Below are 25,454 nucleotides of genomic sequence, written 5' to 3'. Positions count from 1 at the left end.
CTATAATACTAAATGAATTTTTATTCTGATGAAAATGTGTCAAAATATACTGTCAGTTCAGTGCTCGAAAATATTTTGTATCAAAATGAAGTTTGTTTTTAAAAGATTTTAATTCTATAGTAAATCATTTATTTATAACAAAAAGTAAAGGACAGAATATCTCCACTCTTCTCTGAAAGTGGAAACCAAACTTTTCAGTTTGTTTTCTAACAGTATTGTCAGAAAAGTTTGGAGCATGGTCCAAAAACTATATTGGGAAACTGAGCGATTTTATCCTGATTGTACCAGCTTTAATTGCTAAGGTTCCACTGCTTGGTTCTTGTATTTTGTGCTTGGTTCTTATTCATACCGCAAATTCTGAATCACTCATTTCAGTTAACAATCATTTCTCGAACTATTTTATTAGCGACTATTTCACAGTGAATCCGTCTGGCTTTGAAGATTATTTTTTGGAAGTTAATAAGATTGATTTTCACTTTGTTTGTAAAATTTCACTATTTTAGTATGATATCATTTCGCTTTACAAACTTCTCATCACACATTTCACATTCAATTATTGACAATTCACTCGTTATTCTATGCGGATTTGTGATCTAATTTTTTCAGTTATTTCTACTCTTTTTTCATATTTTTTTAATGATACATTATCATATACGAGAAAATTCGAATTGTGCATTTGTAGAATTACTTTATAACATGCTCTATTTGTGAATTTTTTTTAGTCCTTATGGTTTTGTCAATCGCATTTTAAATTTTTCCAAAATGTAAAGTGTTTGCAAACTCTAAAATCGAGTGCGTTATTTGTGGCAGTTATAATCCTTTCATGCGAGACTTGAGAAAAAAATTTAAATTTTTTTGCTGTGTAGTGAGATGCCGAATTTTGATTGAGATTTCCAATTTTTTCCCCGAGGTTATAGTGGAAATTAAATTAATAGTGAACAAAAATCTGAAACCAAGTAAAAATCATAAATAAGCAGAAAAGTGGAGAATTTGCATCCCTGTATATTATTTTTTAATAGGTTGCAAATGTAAAAAGAAAAAGAAATTTGAAAGGGAAAAATAGTTTTGTTTATTTTGATTGTTAAAAAGGACCTTGGCAAAGTTAGTTATTGATAACTGATATCAGTACAAAAATACCCCGGCTAAAAATTGTCATTTGAACTTGCTTTTTCTGTGATTCATCATAATAGATAGCACGATAACCAGGGATGGGCCCTCTAAATACGTATGAGGCCCTTCATTGGTCAATCTGCTGTGCATGAGGCTCTTCACTGAAAAAGGTTGTGCACCCCTACTTTAAAATAATNAACACTGTCAGCTCAGCGTTAGAAAATATTTTGTATTAAAATGAAGTTTGTTTATAAAAAGTTTTAATTCTATAATACTAAATGAATTTTTATTCTGATGAAAATGTGTCAAAAAATACTCTCAGTTCAGTGCTCAAAAATATTTTGTATCAAAATGAAGTTTGTTTTTGAAAGGTTTTAATTGTATAGTAAATCATTTATTTATAACAGAAAGTAAAGGACAGAATATCTCCATTCTTCTCTGAAAGTGGAAACCAAACTTTTCAGTTTGTTTTCGAACAGCATTGTCAGAATAGTTTGGAGCTTGGTCCAAAAACTATATCGGGAAACGGAGCCATTTATTTCCTGATTGTACCAGCTTTGATTGCTATGGTTCCACTGTTTGGTTCTTGTATTTTCTGCTTGGTTCTTATATTTATAACATATCGCAAATTCTGAATCACTCATTTCAGTTAACAATCATTTCTCGATCTATTTTATTAGCGACTATTTCACAGAGAATCCGTGTGGCTTTGAAGATTATTTTTTGGAAGTTAATATGATTGATTTTCACTTGGTTTGTAAGATTTCACTATTTTAATATGATGTTATTTCGTTTGACAAACTTTGCATCACACATTTCACATTCAATTATTGACAATTCGTTCGCTATTCCTGAGGATTTGTAATCTAATTTTTTCAGTTATTTCTACTTTTTTTTTCGTATTTTTTTAATGATACATTATCATATACGAGAAAATTCGAATTGTGCATTTGTATAATTACTTTATGACACGCTATATTTGTGAAATTTTTTTAGTCCTGATAATTTTGCTAGTCGCATTTTAAATTTTTCCAAAATGTAAAGCGTTTGCACACTCTAAAATCGAGTGCATTATTTGTCGCAGTTATAATCCTTTTATGCGAGACTTGTGAAAAAAATTTATTTTTTTTTTGCTGTGTAGTGAGATTTCGAATTTTGATTATGTGATTTCCAGTTTTTTTTCCCTGGTTATAGTGAAAATTAAATTAAAAGAACAAAAATCTGAAACCAAGTAAAGATCATAAATAAGCAGAAAAGCGGAGGATTTGCATCCCTGTATATTATTTTTTAACAGGTTGCAAATGTAAAAAGAAAAAAAAAATTGAAAGGGAAAAATAGTTTTGTTTATTTTGATTGTTAAAATGGGCCTTGGAAAAGTTGGTCATTGGTAACTGATATCAATACAAAAATACCCCCACTAAAAATTTTATCATTTGAACTTTTTCTGTGATTCATCATCATAGATAGCATGATAACCAGGGTGGGCCTTAGCTTTCTCAAGAAGTTTTTTTCAGGCCAGTCTTTTTCTAGGCGCCATCTATCCATCTCAAATTCGGTCTGCCTTTTTTCTGTGGGCCAACTGGTCTGGCATTAAAAAGTTTTTAATCGTACGGTCTCCATTCATTATGATAACATGGCCTGCCCATTTTATTCTTTAACGCTTAAGGAACTTAATAATGTCAGGCTCTTTGTGTGAGTGATAAAGCTCTAAATATGTTTTTTCTGTTATTATTTTATAAAAAGTTTTTTGTTTATCAATCTGATTGCTTCCTACTTGTAAATACCATTTTAGTGTGGAAATGAAACTGATTTTCTCTGAGTAACCACCTAATGAAAGAGTACCCAATAGACTGAAAGTTTACAAATCTTTCAACTACCTTTATAACTTTTAATTTAGAAATTAGTTGTAATGCCATAACAGTACAGAAAATGAAAAAAAGAACAGTTTCTTTTTATACGATATTACTACCATTTTGTCTATCTTGGAGTGTTTTATTAGCATCATTTTGGTATTGCTAAAGCTAAAAGATCCCTAAGTTGCAAATTTCTTTTTCTGTCCTACATTTTTTTTAAGCTATAAATATTCGTTATTTGTGAAACAAAATTTTATGTCATAAAAGATAAATATTTAAGCTTAAGTTTTTTGTTTTTAAAATTATCACAATTCGTTTAAAACTAAGTTATAGTTTTTGGGTTTATGAAAATTAGATTTTGTTAATATTTAGTTTTTGCTAGGTTAAGTTTTATTTTCCATAAAGAGAAAAAATATTTGAATATTTGTTTTGTTAGATTATTGGAAAGCTATAAACTTATTTTATATTAAGCAAATTTCTTTAGCAAAATATGTCTTTAAATTAGCTTAAAATTAAAATGTATTATAATAAAATATTCCTTAAATATTTTCCAATTTAAAACAATAATATAAAGTATAGAATAACTTGTAATTGATGATCAACAATTGAAAATTTCAATATTAGCTTTTTTAATTCCTGTGTTATTGTATATTTTAGCCTCAGCCTCTCTTATTACAAATTTAGTACCTATTCATTCAAATAAATCCAAAGCTGCTGGATCCGAATCTTGGTGTTGTGACTTTTCATCGGATGAGTCATACTTTGCTTGGTCTTCTGGAAATTGTGTTGTTACTATCATTCCTTGGAGTTTTTGTAAAGCAACATTGTAAGTAAAACATAATTTGTACGGTTTGTTTTCTTTTTATTCTAAGGACAGTGCAATTTAGCAAAAGTAGTGATATGTTTTTGATTACTTTGTCTATTAAAAAGTAATTTTTTAAGACTTGCTAATTAAACTATTTAAAACTGTGCACAATAATTGTAATTTTAGACAGTTTTAATGTAATATAAATTATTGAATATTTTCTGAGTTATTGATGTAAATTTGATATTTTTATTTATGACTTAACATGTTTTTTTTAACAATATGATGAGTATTTTTTAATTTTTTAAATAGGTTTAAGCACAAAGAAGTTAATGTACCTTTCAAGCCAGGAATTGGGTAAGATTGTTTTATTCGAAAATTTTATTGTATAAAATGTTTTCAATTACTTTAATTATTTCATATTATTTTTATACTATCTTCACAATATTTTGTTTTAATTTATTAATATTTTCCATTTTTCCATTAATGCTTTGAATGGTTTATTCAATATATGCCTACATTAAAATGTTTTCTATCAGAGTTACTAGAAATATTCTAAGTTTCTTTTCCTTGCTTTGCAAAAGCTATAATTGCTGCCGAGTGACATAAAAATGATTATACTACTGTAAAACACTAGGATTTTTTTGAAAAGTATATCATTAATTATTCATTGCTATTATTTAGTAGCTTATATTGCATAACCTCAAAACTCCAGATTACTCGAGTGTTTGGGGAGAGTTCAGATTTTGAAAAGTTCTGAATTTTAGGTATTTTACTAAGTTAATAGAGGAGTCTTAAGTTATGGGAATAAAATAGTCTTCAAATGTGTGATTCTATTTTATTATGACTGGTGAATTCCTACAATTTAAAATTGACTTAACTAATTTTTTTTCCTGTTATGAGCTTGAAAAAAAAATGGTCCAGATTTTTGAGGATACGTCAGCAAATTATAATTAATATAGCTAATTACTAAAAAGATCTTATGTTGTTAGGGGATGTAAAACAATATCAATTCAAGTATCAAATCAATTTTTCAGTAAAATTAGTTATTCTATTTAAATATTAAGTAATGAAAAAAGCCACAAATTATGCAACTTGCTTGATATGTAAAGCAGTCATTAAATAATTACCAATGAAAATACATAAAATGTTTAATATTGGGGAATCATTTACGAGATAATGTGTATATAACCCTTTTGAATTCTCTTAAAGTTTTTTGGTATTATAATTTCTTTACATATTAAACAAAATAAATAAATTACATTGCTCACTATTTTATTGTTACTGAACTAACTGGGTCACTTGTTGAGAGTTGTAGCCTTGTTTCCCTAAAGTAAGATTTAAAAAAAAAATGAGTTTGATATGTATGTATCCTTTAGCAAATCAGAATTGTGTGAAATTGGTATAAATAATACTTATCATTACAATGTTTTAAGAGAAATGCCTTGCTTAGTTAATTTTCTGGTCAGTTTATTTTCTATTTTAATGTTTTGAACAGAAAAACTATTATAGTGTCAAATAATTGTTACTGACTTTGAATTTCATAATTTTTATTAGAGAGCCGTTGTTTCTGTAATGGTATTTAAAGTATGGATTCTTAAATGTTCACTTTGATTATTTTTTAATTTTTATTATAGCATAATTTGCTGATTTTTTAAATTTTTTTTAATGGTTTTGGTTTGTCTTATTCTTTACACATATTCAGTATTTTAATTGACCCTTTAATTTTCTTTGCGTTCCTTAATTTTCTCAAACGTTTTGCAGAAGAAAATTTTTTCATACATTAAAAAATTTAATTAAAAAAAATTAAACTTTCAAAATGGAACAATTGCTTTGACTTTAGCTTATTATTGCTCAAATCTCAATTGTTCAATAATATTTTGTCTGTAGTTATTTGTGATAAACCAGCAAAAAATTATTGAGGAAAAAAAATTCTTCAAAACAAGTTATGTGAATTGAAAATGTTGAAAAATTTGTATGTATTTGATATTCAATTCATAATTTTAAATCTAACATTTTCTAACTATCAAAAGAAGAAGAAAAAAAGTGTCTCATACAAATGTATTTGATAAAATATTTTTTAAAAAATAATCTATAATAAAATTAAGCAAATTTGACATTTTCTTCTCTACATTGCAGAAAAATACTTTTTAGTCGGGCCAAATTATCAAACAATTGTTAATTTATGTTAAATTATTATATCATTAATTTATGTAATACTCATAAGTAATTTATAACAAAAAATTAATTCTTATGAACTGTTGCCTTTTTAAAAATAGAAATTTTATAGGAAAGTTATTGATTAAAATTTCTTTATTTTTTTCCAATATATTCTTAATTACTTGTTTCAAGAACTAAAACATTGTGCCTAAATTGCGCAAAAAAATATTTATTTAAAGTTGCTCTATTGAAACTGTGTGCTACGGTCCAATATCAATTACAGGATTCTCGTTGATAGCAAACATGAAGTAGAAGATTGCTTTGGCTGCAACACTATTTCTGTGTTTACTGGTCACCTCATTCGCTCTGTGGCATTTGGTTCTTCTTCCTTAAATTATGGTGATAAGCCATGTTCTCCTTTCTGGTCCCGTCTTTGTTCTTCCAAAGATTTGGTTCTGGCAACTGGCCATATTAATGGACGCATCAGAATATGGGATGTCTTGACAGGTATTTTTAAAAACTATTTGAAATAGTGCATTAATAACATTTTGAAATGTGTGGTACTGAATTCATAATATTTTCTCATTGGTAGGGTAATAATAATTAAGTACATTTGAGACTGAGATGATAAGTAGCTGTATTATTGCATTTCTCTTTTATTAAATTTCATATGAGTTTTTATTTTAGTTAAAATAAAATACTATTAAAATTTCGTATTTTATTTCCTAAGTACTATTTTCAAATTTTAATGATTTAAAAGAAAGAAAAGTTTGGTTATTAAAATTTATTTTACTTTAAGCATTCCTTTAATTAAAAATTGAGCTTTAAAAGTTTATTTAAGTTTATTGTTTGGAATTGTTTTTAATACAAGAATTTTTATAATGTAATAATAATAAAAGCTTTTTATTAAATTTTTTTCTTCAGAATATTCTAGTAATTCTTCAAGCAACTAAATATGTACATAAATGAATATACAGTAGTCCCTTTATATTAAAATTTTGAATCGGATTGTTAAATAACATTCAAAATAGTCTCCGTATGACAAATTGATTGTTCTTTCTTGTACATACTTCTTTTTGCACTCATATTATTAATTTAAAGCAATAATGCAGTACAATAGAATTATATGTAAATTACCCATGAATGGGAATTACCCGTTTCAAGTATTTTCTTACAGTACCTATGTATAATTTTATTTTTAATTAAAAGTCATTATTATATATTTTTGAAATTATCACACCAACTGAAAATTTTTAACATTTGCTTAAATAGCTGCAATAGCTCCAAACCTCTGTGTTATAAAATTTTCTCTATAATGAATTTTTCAACTGGAACCTACAGATTTTGTTATGTTCTCTGTAAATATATTAGTACATATATATTTATCTAAGTATTGTCTTGCTTTTAATTTCTAGCAGTAAAGCAATTTTTTTTTACAAAAGTAATTTAGAATTTCTTTAATTTATACTTTCTAATATTTTCATTTACATTTTTACTTTTATTTATTGCAACTTTTGCCTTATCACATTTTTAGGTATGACAATTGAAATTGGTGATATGGGGCTGATATGAATGCTAAATATTCTTATATGAATGCTATATGTTCTTATTTTATTCTAATTAAGTTTAAATTATTAATGTTTTTTATAATTGATTTTTGTGTATGGGGACATATATTTATTTTTAATTTTTTTTTCAAGGCAAACTTATTCTTCAACTTATGGACCATAGTGATATGGTGTCTCACATGACATTCAATCCACTTGGTAATCTTGTTTTAATTTCCTCATCTTATGATGGTACACTCAAAGTATGGGATTTGCATAATGACGGAAATATGTTTCGAACACTTAAAATGAACAACAGACCTGTTTATTCCTGTTGCTGGTCACATGATGGAAAAACAGTTGTGTCTGTTGGCATGTGTAAATTGGTAAAAATAATCTTTATTCTCTTTCATTAAATTTTTTTTGATAAAGAAATTTTATTGAAGAAAGTAATTAAAAACAGTAGTTTTTTTTCCTAATGTTTTTACATTGATAATTTTTATTACAGTTTTTAAGGATTCATTAAATTTTAATTTAAACTTAACAGAGATAGTGTGTTACTTAAAAATGAATATTCATTTTATTATGAACTTATTTTATTTGCAAAGAATTAGAATTAAATTTTTGCTAAGTACTAAAAGTTACTCTCTAAGAATGATGTTTTCATAACTTTAAAACTAGTTGTTTCTTCTAAGGTTAGTTAAGTTACAAGCCAANTGTTGTTGTTGTTCATTTACGTCGCACTAGAGCTGCACAATGGGCTATTGGCGACGGTCTGGGAAACATCCCTGAGGATGATCCGAAGACATGCCATCACAATTTTGATCTTCTGCAGGGGGGATGGCACCCCCGCTTCGGTAGCCCGACGACCTGCACGCGAATATATTTGTTCAGAGAAAGTATGCTTTTGTGTCTGATGATTTCGTAATTTATTACAGTCAAACTCGTTTATAACGAGCACAAAGGGACCGTAACATGTACTCGTTAAATCCGAGTGCTCGTAATAAACGGGTACTTAAGACAGGCGTGCAACCAGAAGAGGGGGGGGGTTTGGGAGGTCAAATGATTGAATTTACTTAAATTTTAATTAATACTTACTTACTTTAATTACATTAATTAATTTAATCGCGTTTTTTTTATTTCGCGAACGTTTCTTATCATTTTGAAAAAAAAGATAAGACAGAAAGACTAGAAAGATGAGAAAAAAGATAGCAAGACAGAAAAATATTGCTCGCTAAAACCGGGTCTTGCTCGTTAAAAGCGACTTCTGTTCCATAGACTTAACATTGATCCAACCAAATATTCTCGTTTCCCTCGTTAAATCCGAGTTCTCATTAAATCCGAGCTCGTTATAAACGAGTTCGACTGTACTATCAAAATTTCATATTTTTTTTTCCTAAATACTGTTTTCAAACTTTAATATTTTTTAGGATGTGAGATAGTAATTTGAGTTAAAAGAAAGGAAAGTTGGGTTATTAAAACTTATTTTATTTTAAGCATCCATTCAAATAAAAATTTAGTTTTAAAAGTTTAAGTTTATTGTTTGGAATCGTTTTTAGCAAAAGAATTTTTATAATCTTATAAAAAATGCATATGTCTAAAATAATAACAAAACCTCTAAATTTTTTTAAGAATGGTCTTGTAATTCTTCAGGCAACTAAATCTATACATTAATGTATTTACCCCTTTATATTAAAATTTTGAATCAGATAGATTCGAAATAGTCTCCGTAGGACAAAGTCTTTCTTGCATGCGATTCTTTCTGCAATCACAGCAATAATGCTGAACAATAGAATTATTTGTGATTTACCCATGAATGAGAATTCCCCATTTCAAGCATTTTCTTACAATGTGTATGATTTTATTTTTAATTAAAAGTAATATTTTTTTGAAATTATCACACATACTATAAATGTTTTTACATTTTACTTAAATAGCTGCAATAGCTCCAAACCCCCATATAATAATATACACCTCATAAAATTTTCTCTATAAAGAAATTTTCAACTGGAACCTACAGATTTTGTTATAGAGACTTCTCTGTATATATATATTAGTGCCTATATATTTATCTAAGCATTATCTTTTTATTTCTTGCAATAAAACATTTTTTTTATATATAAAAGAAATTTAGAATTTTTTCAACTGCCGGAAAACAGAATCTTTCATGACTCGTGTTATCTTTAAACCTTTTTTGAAAAACTTTTGAACAGTTTGCAAGATATTTATACTTTTCTAAAATTTTCATTTACATTTTTACTTTTATTTATTGCAACTTTTGCCTTATCACATTTTTAGGTATGGCTATGGTGATATGGGGCTGATATAAATGCTAAATATTCATGTTCTTATTTTATTCTAATTAAGTTTAAATTATTTATGTTTTTTTATAGTTTAATTTTGTGTATGGGGTATATTTTTATTTTTAATTTTTTTTTCAAGGCAAACTTATTCTTCAACTTATGGACCACAGTGATATGGTGTCTCACATGACATTCAATCCACTTGGTAATCTTGTTTTAATTTCCTCATCTTATGATGGTACACTCAAAGTATGGGATTTGCATAATGACGGAAATATGTTTCGAACACTTAAAATGAACAACAGACCTGTTTATTCCTGTTGCTGGTCACATGATGGAAAAACAGTTGTGTCTGTTGGCATGTGTAAATTGGTAAAAATAATCTTTATTCTCTTTCATTAAATTTTTTTTGATAAAGAAATTTTATTGAAGAAAGTAATTAAAAACAGTAGTTTTTTTTCCTAATGTTTTTACATTGATAATTTTTATTACAGTTTTTAAGGATTCATTAAATTTTAATTTAAACTTAACAGAGATAGTGTGTTACTTAAAAATGAATATTCATTTTATTATGAACTTATTTTATTTGCAAAGAATTAGAATTAAATTTTTGCTAAGTACTAAAAGTTACTCTCTAAGAATGATGTTTTCATAACTTTAAAACTAGTTGTTTCTTCTAAGGTTAGTTAAGTTACAAGCCAAAATTACACTGGCATTTTGAAAAAAATTTTAACTATACAAAAATCTAAATTTTGCATTGTTGTTCAAGCAATAATCATGTCTATTCACTGTAGTGCTGCTTAAAGACATAAAATTTTTTAGACATCCAAGTCTCGTATGATTTCATTAAGAAAACTCTTGGTGATTGTTTATTCATTTAATTAGGAATTAGTTACTTTAAGTATATTAAAAGCCCTAAATAAGGAAAACTGAATAATTATTCAGAAAAAATACAGCAGCTGCTTGAAAAGTTTATCCAAGGATGAAAAGTCTTAAATAATAGAACATTTGTTCAGGATTTTATAAATTTGATTAGAGACAGGCTAATTAAATTATTTTTTATTTATGACTCAGAAATTCTTGCTCTTTAATTATTTAAATTCAAACAATCAATGTTTTTTAAATCACTAAAAATTTGAAATCTGGGAGATTTTAAAGTACATTTCAGTGAGTTTGAGTAAATTATTTTTAAAGTTTATATGTTAACAATAAATATGGCCTTGCCTTTATTTGTTATCTGCTAGCTCTCAAAACTCTATAAATCCTTAATGCTCATTTAAACTGTTCATGCTATGGCATTTGCACACTTGGGTTTTAATTTGCTACCATAAAGTGGACTATAAAAGTTACTTGTCAATTGCTTATTGCCAAATGTACTTGGAGCTTTCCTTCACTCTGAGGAAATTCAAAAATTATCAATTGAAACCTACATGTTCTAAAATCTGTAAAATTTAAAAACTTAGCAAAAATTAAACTCTCATATTTAAATAAGACTAAAATAGAATCAAGGTAGCACAATTGTTTTCAAAAGTGTCACTTAGAATCTTTTTTCCACTTAAATATCCTATTATTGTGATTTTAATAAACAAAACAAACTTTGCATGAATTATTTATCACAATAAATTCTAAATATTAGGTTACATTGATACACATCCTTTCTAAATTATTTGCACTCTCAATGCACTGCGATTAAGTGCTGGCACTTTTTGCCCAACTGACAAATTTACAAATAATAATACACAGATGACAAATTTATGTTAATTTGGATACTGATGCTAAACTGTAAGATGAAATGACAAATTTTAAGTATAAATTGCAACCTTTCATTAATATTTGTAGGTGTATGTTTGGGACATGAAGAGCTTAAAAGTGAAATTCATGCTTGAGGGTCATCATCATGATGTTGTTTCCTGTGCCTTTTCTCCAGATGACTGTCTCATAGCTTCCGCTTCCTGGGATACCCGCGTCATCCTCTGGGATTCATTTAATGGACAAGTGCTCAAATGTTTTGGGTGTGTATGATTTTTGTCAAATTTTACGATTATGGTTTTGTTATTTCATAAATGAAATATTTCATTAATAATTTAATCATACTAAATTTTTATATCTAATTTAGAACACAAAACTTTTTGAAATTGTTCTTCGTTTATAAAAAAAATGTTGAACATCAATTTTTTTCTTCTAATTATCTATGTAAAAGTGTGCGGAAAAGGGGTATTTGTTAGTGTTAAATATGATTGTGCGTTACTGGTATGATTGTGTGTTTCTTCAGTGACTTGAAAACCCTGACCTTCTCCAGGCATCTCTATCCTTAAGAATGTATAAGTTATTCTCTGCGCAGTAAATCTATCTTAGCGGGAATCTACTCTGGGGTCTTTTATTCCATGGGCTTTGACAAAAAAACCCCTTTCTTACAGCATCAATCTTCCTTTAATCTTGCCAGGTGGCCAGTTTATTTAATTCTTTGGATTTTGATGAATTTTTCAATGTCTGGTTCTTTAAAAATATTGTAAATCTCTAAATTATTCCTTCTCCATGAATGGTTTACCTGAACCCCGCCAAGTATACTTTGCAAACTTTTTATCTCTAAAAGTCCCCATAACCTTTGCATCACATAAAGCTAATGGCCAAGTCTCCAATGTTTTAGTTAAAATAGATCTTATTAGAGGCGAATTGTGTATTTACGTGATTAAAATGTAAAACTAGAGAATATCTTTTCTTACTAAATCATACAATCAATTATTTCAACTCTGTTTCTCAACCACTGTTTTGTGGATATTTGTATTAAAATCAATATAAATTTTTATTAGTACAGTAGGGAACCGATTATCCGGAACGATCGGGACCATCGCTATTCCGGATAACTGATTTTTCCGGTTTTCTGAATCACTACAAAAAGCCTTTAAACCCAACTAGAAAAAAAAAAATTTTGGAAATAATCTGAAAAAGAAGAAAAAACGATGAAGTAATACACTAATGATTATTTCCAAAATGATGGTAAGGTNGATTTTAATAAACAAAACAAACTTTGCATGAATTATTTATCACAATAAATTCTAAATATTAGGTTACATTGATACACATCCTTTCTAAATTATTTGCACTCTCAATGCACTGCGATTAAGTGCTGGCACTTTTTGCCCAACTGACAAATTTACAAATAATAATACACAGATGACAAATTTATGTTAATTTGGATACTGATGCTAAACTGTAAGATGAAATGACAAATTTTAAGTATAAATTGCAACCTTTCATTAATATTTGTAGGTGTATGTTTGGGACATGAAGAGCTTAAAAGTGAAATTCATGCTTGAGGGTCATCATCATGATGTTGTTTCCTGTGCCTTTTCTCCAGATGACTGTCTCATAGCTTCCGCTTCCTGGGATACACGCGTCATCCTCTGGGACTCATTCAATGGACAAGTGCTCAAATGTTTTGGGTGTGTATGATTTTTGTCAAATTTTACGACTATGGTTTTGTTATTTTATGTATGCAATATTTCATGGGATAATTTAACCATGCTAAATTTTTATATTTAATTGAGAAGACAAAACTTTTTGAACTTGCTCTTTGTTTATGAAAAAAAAAATGTTGAAAATTTTTTTCTTCTTATAATTATCTATGTAAAAGTGTGTGGAAAAGGGATATTCATTAGTGGTAAATATGATTGAGCATTACTGGTATGATTGTGTATTTCTTCAGTGACTTCCTTTTCCAGGCATCTCTATATTTGACGACTTCTCTCCAGTCTATATCCTTAAGAATGTATAGGTTATTCTCTGCTTAGTCGATTCATCTTTTTAGGGATCTACTCTGGGGTCTTTTTCTCCATGGACTTTGCCAAAAAAACTTTCTTACATCAATCTTCCTTTGTTCTTGCCGGGTGGCTAGTCTATTTGATTCTTTGGATTTTGATGAATTTGTCAATATCTGGTTCTTAAAAAATCCTGTAAAGCTCTAAATTATTCTTTCTCCATGAATGGTTTACCTGAACCCCACCAAGTATACAGCAAAATTTTGATCTTTTGAGTCTCCAGAACCTTTGCATCACTTAAAGTTAATGGCCCAGTATCTGATGTTTTTCTTAAAATAAATCTTTTTAGACTCTAATTGTGTATTTATGTACTTAAAATATAACTAGAAAATATCTTTTCTTACTAAATCATACAATCAATTATTTCAACACTGTTTCTCACCTACTGGTTTGTGGATATTTGTATTAGAATTAATATAAATTTTATTTGTATTTAAATAGGTTCAAAAAGTTTTAATTGTTAAGAGATGTAAATGATTAGAAGCAAACTAGTAAAAAATTTTTTTAAAGCCGACAATTTCGTCTATGTAAAAATTATGCCAATAGCTCAATTTACTAATCTTACCTGTTCCAACAGTCGGCTATTAATAAAGCATGGTCGTTGGGCTATTAAAGTGGTTAAGTCATCCCTTCTGCAGTGGCTCAAAATAGTGATGGTCTGTCTTTAAATCATCCTCCGGGATGTTTCCCTAACAATCTTCAATAGTCCATTGTGCAACTCTTCTGTGACGTAAATAAAGTACCACTACTTTTACACGCATTTGCATTATAGTTTTTGTTAGTGTTCTTTTATCCTTTACTTATATATTTTTTGGGGTTGCAATGACTTTAAGGAATGTTGTAGTAAAATATAATTTTTACTTTTTAGCCATTTACAACCTTCACCTCGTCTCATTTTCGCTTGTGGATACAATGGAACATGGATTCGTGATGTATCATTTTCTTCTGATGGAGCTCATATTGCAACTGTAGCAGATGATGGGTATGTGTAAAATACATTTATGTGTAGTGATAGTTGTTGAGTTTCATAAAATAAAAAACAATTTTTAAAAAACTGAGTAAAAAATTTTATGAAAATTTTAAAATCAGCTATTTAATATTTGATATGTTGGATATGTTTGCCATCAATGGCTATGACGTGAAGAAAACAAATAGCAAAATCCATGGAGATTGAGGTGCCCTCTGATGTCTTGAAAAGTGGTTTTCAGCTCCTTCATTTTTTCCCCTTTTTGGGGAGGAAAGGTGATATTATTGAATGCGAATTTTCTTTGAGCTGTGATCGGTATAATATTTTTAGGTATTGTAGACCTTGATGATTAATATATGCTGCATTAAGAGACTATATTTTGACATTTACAGGGAAAATGCGAGACATTGAGAGTGCTTATGTTCAAAAAAATTTTTAACATTACTTGCATTCAACTATCAAAGTTTAATTGTATCTGATCTCTGTAATAATACAGAAATTATAGTGGAGTTTTTTTTTCTTCTTTTTTTAGCATGGTTTAATAGTTAACATCTTATTTCTTATTCATAATTTTAAGTATAAGGCTCGAGTTTAAATAAATTATTTTTTATTGCAATTGAATTTTTTTGTTTTCATTTGTTTATTAAAAGTTAATTTTTGATTTTTAACAACAGATTTAGTTATGCCAAGTATAAAGTTTTTAAATAAATAACTCCAAGAAACTGAAGCAGTAAGTTTAAATCAAAACTTCATTCACTTCAAAAATATACTAATTGGAAACAAGTCTATATGTTTCAAACGCTCAAAAATAGGTACACCTTCACGTCTGGCATATCTTGAAAATGGGCAGCTATTCTTGAGCAATTGAAAATGTCGACTGTTATTTCCAATTCGTGTATATTTTGAGCAAATGAAGTTTTTAATCAAGCATAAAGTTTTTAGTTTTTGTTCAGAGAAACATGTGTAGTGCTTATAGCAAAAATAAAAGACAATGTTTTAAATATAATTTTTTTTTATTTTTAATTTTTTTTTAATTTTTAGATTCTTGAGGTTTTGGGATATCACTAAAGAGGAAACTCCTGAAGCTATGGCTCCCATTGAAAATTCACTATGCTGTACATACTCTCCATCAGGACGTATCCTTGCCGTAGGGTGAGTTAACTAATTAAAATTATTAAGTTTATTTCCATTTACTAAATTCTGCACGCTTTTTGTGAGAGATGAAGATACCTGTTATTCAATGTGTGTAACAATGAGTGGCTTGCTGCATTTGAAAATATTAGTCATTTCTTTCAGTTTTTCTTTTATTTAAAACACTGTAGAAAAAAAAGTAATTGCTGCTAAGATTTCTTGTTTTTGTGCACCATTGCTTTCATGTCATGTTTATGCTTTTGTTATTATTGAACATTTTCAATAACCTCAGCTTATAGAAATCAAGATTTTAAATAATAAATCTTTGAATATTTTTATTAAAGCTTTTTATTTTATTGAGTTTATATTTTTATAAATTTCATTTGTTGGTTTTCTTTAATGCTTTAACTGATATGATTCAGTGAATAAAATTTTAATATCTTAGATGAAATGAAACTCTGAAGTTATGCAACTTCTGATGAAGTTCATGTAATAAGATTCAAATAAGCAATTTTTATTTTTTGACACAGCTTTTTAAGAATTCATTATTTTTTTTCCTCCATTTTCTCACATTGTTCCAGTTTACTTTGATTTTTTTGCTTGAAAAGTGAATAGAAATTTCAGTGTTTATAAATTACTGTTAATTTCTCTTAATTTATTAATATTTGAAAAAAAAATTAAAATTTCATTTCTTATTTATTTTATAGTATATCATTGAGTATATCTAGTTGAGAATATTTTACTATATCAAACTATATATATTTTTTTGAGAAATTTATTTCTTTTAAATTTTTTTTTACTATAATTTTAGTAGGCATTTTTTAAAAAAATATTATTTTTGTTATTTTGTTGAAATAATTTTTTTTGTGATAGTTTGAGATGTCATAATTTAATGCACACTAATAAAATGAATAGCAATATATTTTTAAATACCTTTAACTGTTAAATCTTAAAAAATTTTGTTAAAATCGGAAATGGTTTCACATATTTAAAAAAACCTATCAAATTAAAAAAAAATTATGTGCATTTTAAAATTAAAACTTTATACAAAATTCCCTCTAATTTTTATTTTTCACTTTGTTGCTTCTTTATGTTGTCACACTGTTAAGTTCCTTAAAGCANTCGTGCTGTGATCGGTATAATATTTTTAGATATTGTAGACCTTGATGATTAATATATGCTGCTTTGAGAGGCCGTATTTTGACATTTTCAGTGAAAATGTAAAACAACATTGAGAGTGCTTACATTAAAAAAAAATCTTAACATGACTTGCATTTAACTATCAAAGTTTAATTGTATCGAATCTCACCAATGATACAGATATTATTGGGGAGTTAATTTCCACATAGAACAGTAGTTAACACCTCATTTCTTATTCATAATTTTAAATATAATGCTGGAGTTTCAATAAATTTTATTTATTGCAATTGAATTTTTTTGTTTTAATTTGTTTATTAAAAGTTAATTTTTGATTTTAAACAACAGATTTATTTATGCTAAGTACAAGGCTGATTGTGCTCCGGAAAAAATCCGGATTTCCGGATTTTTTGCTAACATTGATCCGGAAGTTTCCGGAGATCGAAGGTCCAGAAGTTTAAAGAAATCATTGATCACAGAAGTTTCAGGAAATCAAATTTTCAAAGGTGGAACTTAAAAACACAGTTTATTTTATTTGTTTGTAAGGGAGAGCCAAAGAGATACTTTATAAGCTTATATTCATGATTAATATTAATTTTTTATCAGTAAATAGTTGTTATAATCATAAACTCAAAAAAGAAAGACATATTTGTACATTTTAATTACTTCTCCAGGTCATCATAGGTATGTGTAAATGATATGGGTATGTGTAAAATTTTAAATATATTTTAAGTAAACTAAGAAATATTGAGTAAAAGGGAAAAAAAACCTTGTTTAAATTTTTTTAAACTTTTAAAACTTTTTTTTTTCCAAGAAATTTTCCGGAATTTTGACTTGGGCTCACAATCACCCCTGTAAGTATAAAGTTTTTAAATAAATAACTCCAAGAAACTGAAGCAGTAAGTTTAAATCAAAACTTCATTCATTTCAAAAATATACTAATTGAAAAAGAGTCTAAATGTTTCAAACGCTCAAAAGTAGGTACACCTTCATGTCTGGCATATCTTGAAAATGTCGACTGTTATTTCTAATTCGTATATATTTTGAGCAAATAAAGTTTTTAATCAAGCGTAAAGTATTTTTTTTTTAGTTTTTGTTCAGAAAAACAATTGTTGAGCATATAGTAAAAATAATTTAAAAAAAAGACAATGTGATAAATATATATATTTTTTCATTTTTATTTTATTTTCAGATACTTGAGGTTTTGGGATATCACTAAAGAGGAAACTCCTGAAGCTATGGCCCCCATTGAAAATTCACTATGCTGTACATATTCTCCATCAGGACGTATCCTTGCCGTAGGGTGAGTTAACTAATTAAAATTATTGAATTTATTTCCATTTACTAAATTCTGCACTCTTTTTGTGAGGGATAAAGATACCTGTTATTCAATGTGTGTAACAATGAGTGGCTTGCTGCATTTGAAAATATTAGTCATTTCTTTCAGTTTTTCTTTTATTTAAAACTCTCTAGAAAAAAAAAAGTAATTGCTGCTAAGCTTTCTTGTTTTTGTGCACCGTTGCTTTCATGCCATGTTTCTGCTTATGTTATTGAAAATTTTCAATAACCTCAGCTTATAGAAATCAAATAAATCTTTGAATATTTTTATTAAAGCTTTTTTATTTTATTAAGTTTATGTTTTATTAAGTTTATATTTTTATAAATTTCATTTATTGGTTTTCTTTGATGCTTTAACTGATATAATTCAGCGAATAAAATTTAAATATCTTAGATGAAATAGAACTCTGAAGTTGTGCAATTTCTGATGAAGTCCATGCAATAAGATTCAAATGAGCAATTTTTTTTGACCCAGCTTTTTAAGAATTCCCTTTTTTGTTTTTGTTTTTTTGCATTTTCTCACATTTTTCCAGATTATTTTGATTTTTTTGCTTGAAAAGTTAATAGAAATTTCAATCTTTATAAATTACTGTTAATTTCTCTTAATTTATTAATTTTTGAAAAAAAAATGTAAAATTTCAATTTTTATTTATTTTATAGTATATCATGGAGTATATGTAATAGAGAATATTTTACTATATCAAAATATGACTTTTTTTGAGAAATTTTTGTTTTTCACTCCAATTGTAGGAGGTATTAAATTTTTTGTTTTGTTACGTTGTAATGTTTTTTTCCCGGTGATAGTTTGCGATGTCATAATTTAATACACTAATAAAATTAATAGCAATATATTTTTAAATACCTTTTAACTGTTAAATCTTAAAAAATTTCGTTAAAATCAGAAATGGTTTCACATATTTAAAAAAAACTATCAAATTAAAAAAAAATTATGTGCATTTTATAATTAAAACTTTATACAAAATTCCCTCTAATTTTTATTTTTCACTTTGTTGCTTCTTTATGTTGTCACACCGTTAAGTTCCTTAAAGCAAAGGTATGATATCATGCATTATTTTTTTTACTTATGTGTATTTTTGATGTTTAAAAATATTTCCTTCATTTTTTTTATTATTGTTTAATATTTTATGTTAAATTCTAAAAATTTTAAACCAGGATGTCTCATATGATATTATTTTTACAGGTTCATGTAAGTACTTTTAAATTTAACTCAGTTTCTCTGTTAAAATTAGTTAAAAATTTTCTCGATTTACTATAGCTTTTAAAAATTAAAGAATAATTTGTTAAATATTTTTATTTACATTTACTTAATTTTTATCTATATTATAATATAAATTGTAAATTTTAATATAATAAATTATACAGATTTTGCTTTTCTAATTTTTCTATTCAAATTTTTTTTAAAGTGACTTAAATTATATATAAATGATTTTACACGCAAAATGTTATGTACCTTTGCTTTACGGATGTTTTCATCATGCTGTAAGCTGTAAATTGTTACTACATTGAAGTGTTAGACATTTTAAAAGAGTTCGGTGCAGAATTTGTGGTAGGAGCTGAAGATATGAATCTAGTTTGATTGTGAGTGTGCATGATTGTTATTTGATAATGCAAAATATAGTTTCAGATTGCTGCTGTATTAAAAATATATTTACATTTTATTTTTATTTAAATATATAGCTTTAAGAATTAATACATAATGAAGTATTTTGCTCTTTTTTTTTAAAGGAATATTTGACAACTAATTTTTCTTTTATAACTTTCAAACAATGATATTCCTAATTTATAATCTTATCCAATACGTGTGAGCAATTCAGTTTAGGCCATTCATTTATGTTCTATTTTGATGATTGTTCTCCTAGACAAATAATTAAATGGAAAAAAAATTTCAAAAATTTATATTTTACATCATTTAATGTGAAGATGTACGCAAGTGCCATATATATTTCCTTATTATTCGAATTAATTGGCTCCTTTTCAACTTCTTTTAATAATTTGTGACTTTTTCCTTGGTAGTGTTTATAAATTATATTTATATAAATTTAATTATTTATATAATTTTATATCAGAAAGTTACTTAAATATCGCTTAAATGGATGCAATCTGGAGCTATTTCATGTGTGTTTGGTTGGCTGATAGGAGTATGGATGTATGCGAATTGTCAGCTTTGTTTTTCTCTAATGATTTTCATTTGCAGTGGATGATCGGGGGTGAGAATCCCATTGGTAGCGGTAGCCTGATGCATTCAGCGCTTCAGCAGCGAAGGTGCTGAAGCCCACTGGCTCCTTTATTTCCAAATACTGGGGGTTTTATGGCCTGCTTTGGATTGGTGCAGTTACGATGAGTGTCCTCATAATAATTAGTTCACAGTAATTTGATTTACATCTTTGCCTGTTATGTTCTTGTCTTAAGTGTAAAAATAGTACATTTTAAAGATCTTGTCTTCGATTAAATTTTAGATTTATATTCAATAAAAAATAGTGTGTACATTAAATTTTTTTAAAATTTAGCTAGAGTTTTAGGTATTGATGGCTATTTGGTTGTAAATTATAAATATAAGGATCAAATAGCTATATTCGTTTTAAAATACCCGTTCCTAAATAAGGAAAATAATTTTTAGTGTTCTTCCTATAAAGAATTGTTGCTAACAGTGCATTTTTTCATTTTGTGGCAATTCCATTTCAAATTTTGGTTATTATTGAGCTTGTATTTTAGAATTATCATTTTAAATTTTATTAATTTTTGTTAGTTTTTCTTTCTTTTAAATTTTATATAGTGGTGCTATTGTTAAATTTTATTAGAAGTATTAATGATATTTTAAAGAATTTATATGGATAAACTACATTTTCGGTTTTGCACTTGTATATGGATTTAGGAAAGATAGTTATCTTTAAGAGTTTAATGTTAAATAGCAATCAAATTGAATTGATCAATCGAATTAAATTAAAACCCTTAAACTTATTCTTATCATAAATTTCAAGAAAAATGTCATGATATTACTAATTCATATTCCTTTGATATTTTTGTTGTAATAGTTAAAAATAAAAGAATCTTAAAATTTTATGCCTTTGTTATAAGCATGATTAGCAAAAATTATGATTGTTTTTAAAATTTACCTTAAAGCATCTTATGAAATGTACTGATGATGCTTTTATTTAAAAGCTATTTAACTAAAATAGTTAATAATTCCTACTTGAAAAGTTAAATTTACTTTATTATTACATACTTATTACTAAATAAATAGAATCATAGTTATTTCTTTTAAGCTTATAACATCTTACAAAATTTTAAAGTAGGGATGTAACAAATATTTGGCCAAGTATTTTTTTTATAAAGCATTTTTTTTATAAAGCATTTTTTGACAGTTTTTTTTAAAATTTTAGTAGATTTAATAAAGTACTTTTTTAAATAATATTTTTTTATTAATTACTAAAATATTTTTTTTTTACTATACATTATTAGAAATTGTTTTTACACATATTTGTTAAGTTCTAAAACTTGCACACAGCTAGCAAATTTCTGTTCTGCAAGATGAATGGTAAAGTAAAATTTGAAGAATTGGAAACTAGATTACTTTGTACTGAATGTCTAGTTTTGTGGTTCTGGTTATATTAAAATAAATCAATCTCATTTTTTCAACAATTTTTGTTTTAAGAATTAAAAACGTTTTTTTTTCTTTCGTTTTTGGAGTTTTTCTGTTTTTATTAAAGCACAAAATTTTTACAGAGCGTTTCTGGTCACTTTTTTCCTATAGGGTAAGACTCAACTGGATTTTCAAAGTTAAACTATATTTTAAGAACTATGAACAATTTTTTTTGTTTCTCTTTTTCTTTTTATTAGCTTTTTTTTATCAGCGTATTTATTATGCCATAGTATGTTTTAAGGAGCGTTTTTAATGAACGTTATTTTATCAGAACTTTTTTTCTAAAAATATGGCAAAGTGAAAAAGTTAAATTTAAATTTTTGGCGTTAAATTTTTTGTTTAAAAATTAAGAACTATTTTGATTTATATCAAGTGTTTTTTTATATACTTTTTTTATTGATGTTTTCATATAATAGTTGGAAATACAATAATTGGAAAACGAGGTGTTCAAATTTAAAATTATTTTTTAGCACGTATCAATTTATATTCTTTCTGTTTCATTTTTGGATGTAATCTTTTGTTTTTATGATATGCATTTTGAAAGTGTTTCTGATAGACTATATTTATTTTATTATTTTATGGAACTTTTTTTTTTATGGAAAATATTTTGGCATTAAAGTTTTATTTTAAGCATTCAGAGGATTTTTTTTCTACTTTTTTTCCACTTCAGCTTTATATATATATATATATAGCTGTTAGTAAGTTTTTCATTGATCTTAAGTATTTATAATGAATTAATGTCATAGGTTCCTTCCTTTTACCCCCATATCAATAATATAGTATAGTTTATATTAATTTTCAACAGTGACTAAATATATATGTAAAAAATATAAATTATTTTTTTAAAACTCTCATTATTCGGCCGTTTTATTTTAAACCAAATCTTTGCTATTCGGCCAAATCACTATTCATTATATCTCTATTTTAAAGACATGAAGGCAATTTGTCAATAAGATATCCAGAGACGAGTTATTTAGTTTAGATAAGAAAACCTTATTGAATTATTGAAAAACTTTTTAAGGTACTCTGGGTAGTTTAATTTTCCCCCATTATTATTGTACAGTAACTACATGTTTAATAAATTTTAAAGGCATTTGTGTTTAAAACGGGTAGGTATAATTGAATCAGAAAGCTTTATGCCACTTTTAGTCTTTTATTTATTAATTTTTATATTTTTAGTTTATTTGCAATATACTGTATCCCCCGCTATTTATTTAACTGAAAAAGAAAATCATGAATTCATGATCAATGAAAATGAAAATAGATTTTAAGAAAAACTCAAATCCAATAGAATATTTTTATAAATTATGCTGTAAAAAAAATATTTCAGACTTACTAATTTTTAAAAAAAAATGCAGTTGGTTTGTATAATTTTTTTTTTTAAATTAATAATTTTATCAAGTGACTTAAATCATGCTATCCTTGGTTATAAATTATATGGTTTTATTGGTGAATTTTTATATAGCAATCTTTCAATGAATGATTTAATATATCACACGTTGTATATCTCACTCATGCATTAAAAAGGATTTAAAGAGCTTATTATAAATATACAAAAAACAAAAAATAATTTTGAGGAAAATTTAAGAGTCTATAATTATTTAGCTTTCAATTATGTGGTAATTACTTATTTAATTATTTGTTGATCCTTCAAGTCTATCAGTGCTGGAAATTTTTTTATGCTCTACCTTTAATTTTGGTGGTAATAACAAATAAAATTTTTTTGCATTTAAAGAAAGTTTCATTTTATTGATGCTCTTTATTTTTTACATTAAAATAAAATGAAATAATGTTTATTCAAACTGATTCAGTGTAACAATAATCTGAATTAATATATTTTTAAATAAGTATGATAATAATTAGCTCAAGTTGAAATGTTGCTTTGCAACTACTTTTAAGTTACTGTCTTTTAATAACTTTATATGCCTTATTCCACTTTTTCATATCTATATAGTGAAAGATAAATAAACATCTCTTGAGATTTATTGTTTATTTTAAAAGATTCTACTTACAATTTAAAGCTTATCTCATAAAAGATAATGCATTAAAACTTATTTAAGACAGTGCTCCCTAACCTTTTTTATGTAACAAACAAGTCAACGTTTGATAATTTTATCACTTCCCATTGACGGAGAGGAGCGAGCCTTAATTGTTTATAATTTAGATGGTTTTCATTTTATACTTTTAATTGTATTTAAACATTCCTTATAAACAAAATACAGTTATACGCGAGGAATGGGTGCTGACTTAGGTGACAAATCTTAGTTTTAAGTTTATCTCAGATTAAGTTTTATTTCAGCTCCCAGTTAACCTTGTGTCCATAAAAAATTGTACAAACCAGAGAGAACTACACCACAGTAAATAAAATGGAAATAATTTAATGTTCCTTGAGCGGCCTAGTACCATTTGTCCTACAGGCTGGTACCGGTCCGCAGCCCAGGGGTAGGGGACCACTTGTTTAAGAGGAACGCTTTCTGAGAGCAAATGCTCTGCTGTTATTCTGAAATACTGTTAAACAGATTTATGAAAAGTTTAAAATATGAAACATGATATATTATTGCCCTCCTAATCTAAAGTTTTTCTTATAGCAAAGTAACTTTTCCTCTTAAAGAAATTTAATTTAGTTTAGTTCACGTAAGTCACAAAGTTAATTTCAATAAGTTTTTAGCTTAACCAGCGAAGTTAGAAAAATATTACATTTTTGTCTGTCATAAATAATTCGTGTCAAGACTTTTTTTTTGTTATTAGTTATTATTAAAGTGTACTTTTATGAGTGGTGGTTAGAATTAAAGTATACTATAAATATTTTTTTTGTATAAATACCAATGCACAATTTGCCGTCCACAATCTCGGTCCATACATGATTTCTAGATGATATGCAACTAAAAATAACAAATTCACCATATTAACCCTAATCAGATTTGCTTGAGTAACCATTGTCTTCATAATTTTGAATTTAATCGCATAATATTTCGTCAAAAAAATAAATGGAAAATTCTATATAGTTTGTCTGCTGGTAACCAGCACATTCGTAATTTTTTAAATGTATATTTCATCTGTAATGTTAGTAAAAAATTCATTAAGATTTTGTAAAGCCATCTTTGGATGACAGTATTATTTTACTAAACATCAACGCTATGTACATATATGTGGGTATACAATATATGTATATTCATTCATTGATAAAGTATGATTTATTGATAAGTTTAAAATTCTTTAAATAATAGTTTTATCTATGAAGAGTTATTTCATGAAGTTTAATATTCTTTAAACTTCATGAAATAACTCTTCATAGATGTGAAGTTAACTTTCATCTTTATATTTATGTAATTTTAATGTAACTGTGACTAATGAGTTTGTTTTTTGAACTTTAAATGAGTTTTAAAGCAAGATAATAAATAAATCTACAGACTGAACAAAATATTGTTTTCAAATTAATGTGACCGAAGTCAGAAATATTTTACTTTTAGTTTTTCATTACTCTTTATGTGATTTAGATGTGAAAAAGGTAAAGAAATTTATTTAGTTGCAAAAGATTTGCTTAAAATAAAAGATTATTGAATATATTTAATTTTATAAATTAAAAGAATCACAATATTTGTATTGGTAACAATTAACTAGAGT

General features: G+C 26.4%; 1 protein-coding gene across 5 annotated transcripts in view; it reads left to right on the top strand.

Moving 5' to 3' along the window:
- Positions 1 to 25,454, top strand: part of LOC107440438 (WD repeat and SOCS box-containing protein 1) — a 29,358-nt gene that overhangs the window by 1,589 nt on the left and 2,315 nt on the right. The window contains exons 3-10 of one of the 5 annotated variants that reach the window (XM_071182110.1): positions 3,621 to 3,789; positions 4,081 to 4,125; positions 6,227 to 6,435; positions 7,629 to 7,861; positions 11,618 to 11,790; positions 14,465 to 14,578; positions 18,024 to 18,134; positions 20,385 to 20,528. In XM_071182110.1, coding sequence (XP_071038211.1) covers positions 3,621 to 3,789; positions 4,081 to 4,125; positions 6,227 to 6,435; positions 7,629 to 7,861; positions 11,618 to 11,790; positions 14,465 to 14,578; positions 18,024 to 18,134; positions 20,385 to 20,391 — 1,061 coding nt within the window. In that variant the 3' untranslated portion in view covers positions 20,392 to 20,528. Of the gene's footprint in view, positions 1 to 3,620; positions 3,790 to 4,080; positions 4,126 to 6,211; positions 6,436 to 7,628; positions 7,862 to 11,617; positions 11,791 to 14,464; positions 14,579 to 15,604; positions 16,447 to 18,023; positions 18,135 to 20,384; positions 20,529 to 25,454 lie in introns of those variants that run through there. The other 4 variants (XM_043052974.2, XM_043052972.2, XM_071182111.1 and 1 more) reach the window with 4 other exon arrangements.

This window comes from Parasteatoda tepidariorum, chromosome 6, assembly GCF_043381705.1.
Source record: "Parasteatoda tepidariorum isolate YZ-2023 chromosome 6, CAS_Ptep_4.0, whole genome shotgun sequence".
Taxonomy (NCBI): domain Eukaryota; kingdom Metazoa; phylum Arthropoda; class Arachnida; order Araneae; family Theridiidae; genus Parasteatoda; species Parasteatoda tepidariorum.
The sequence above is the reverse complement of the archived record's forward strand: the minus strand, read 5'-3'. Positions and strand labels throughout refer to the sequence as shown.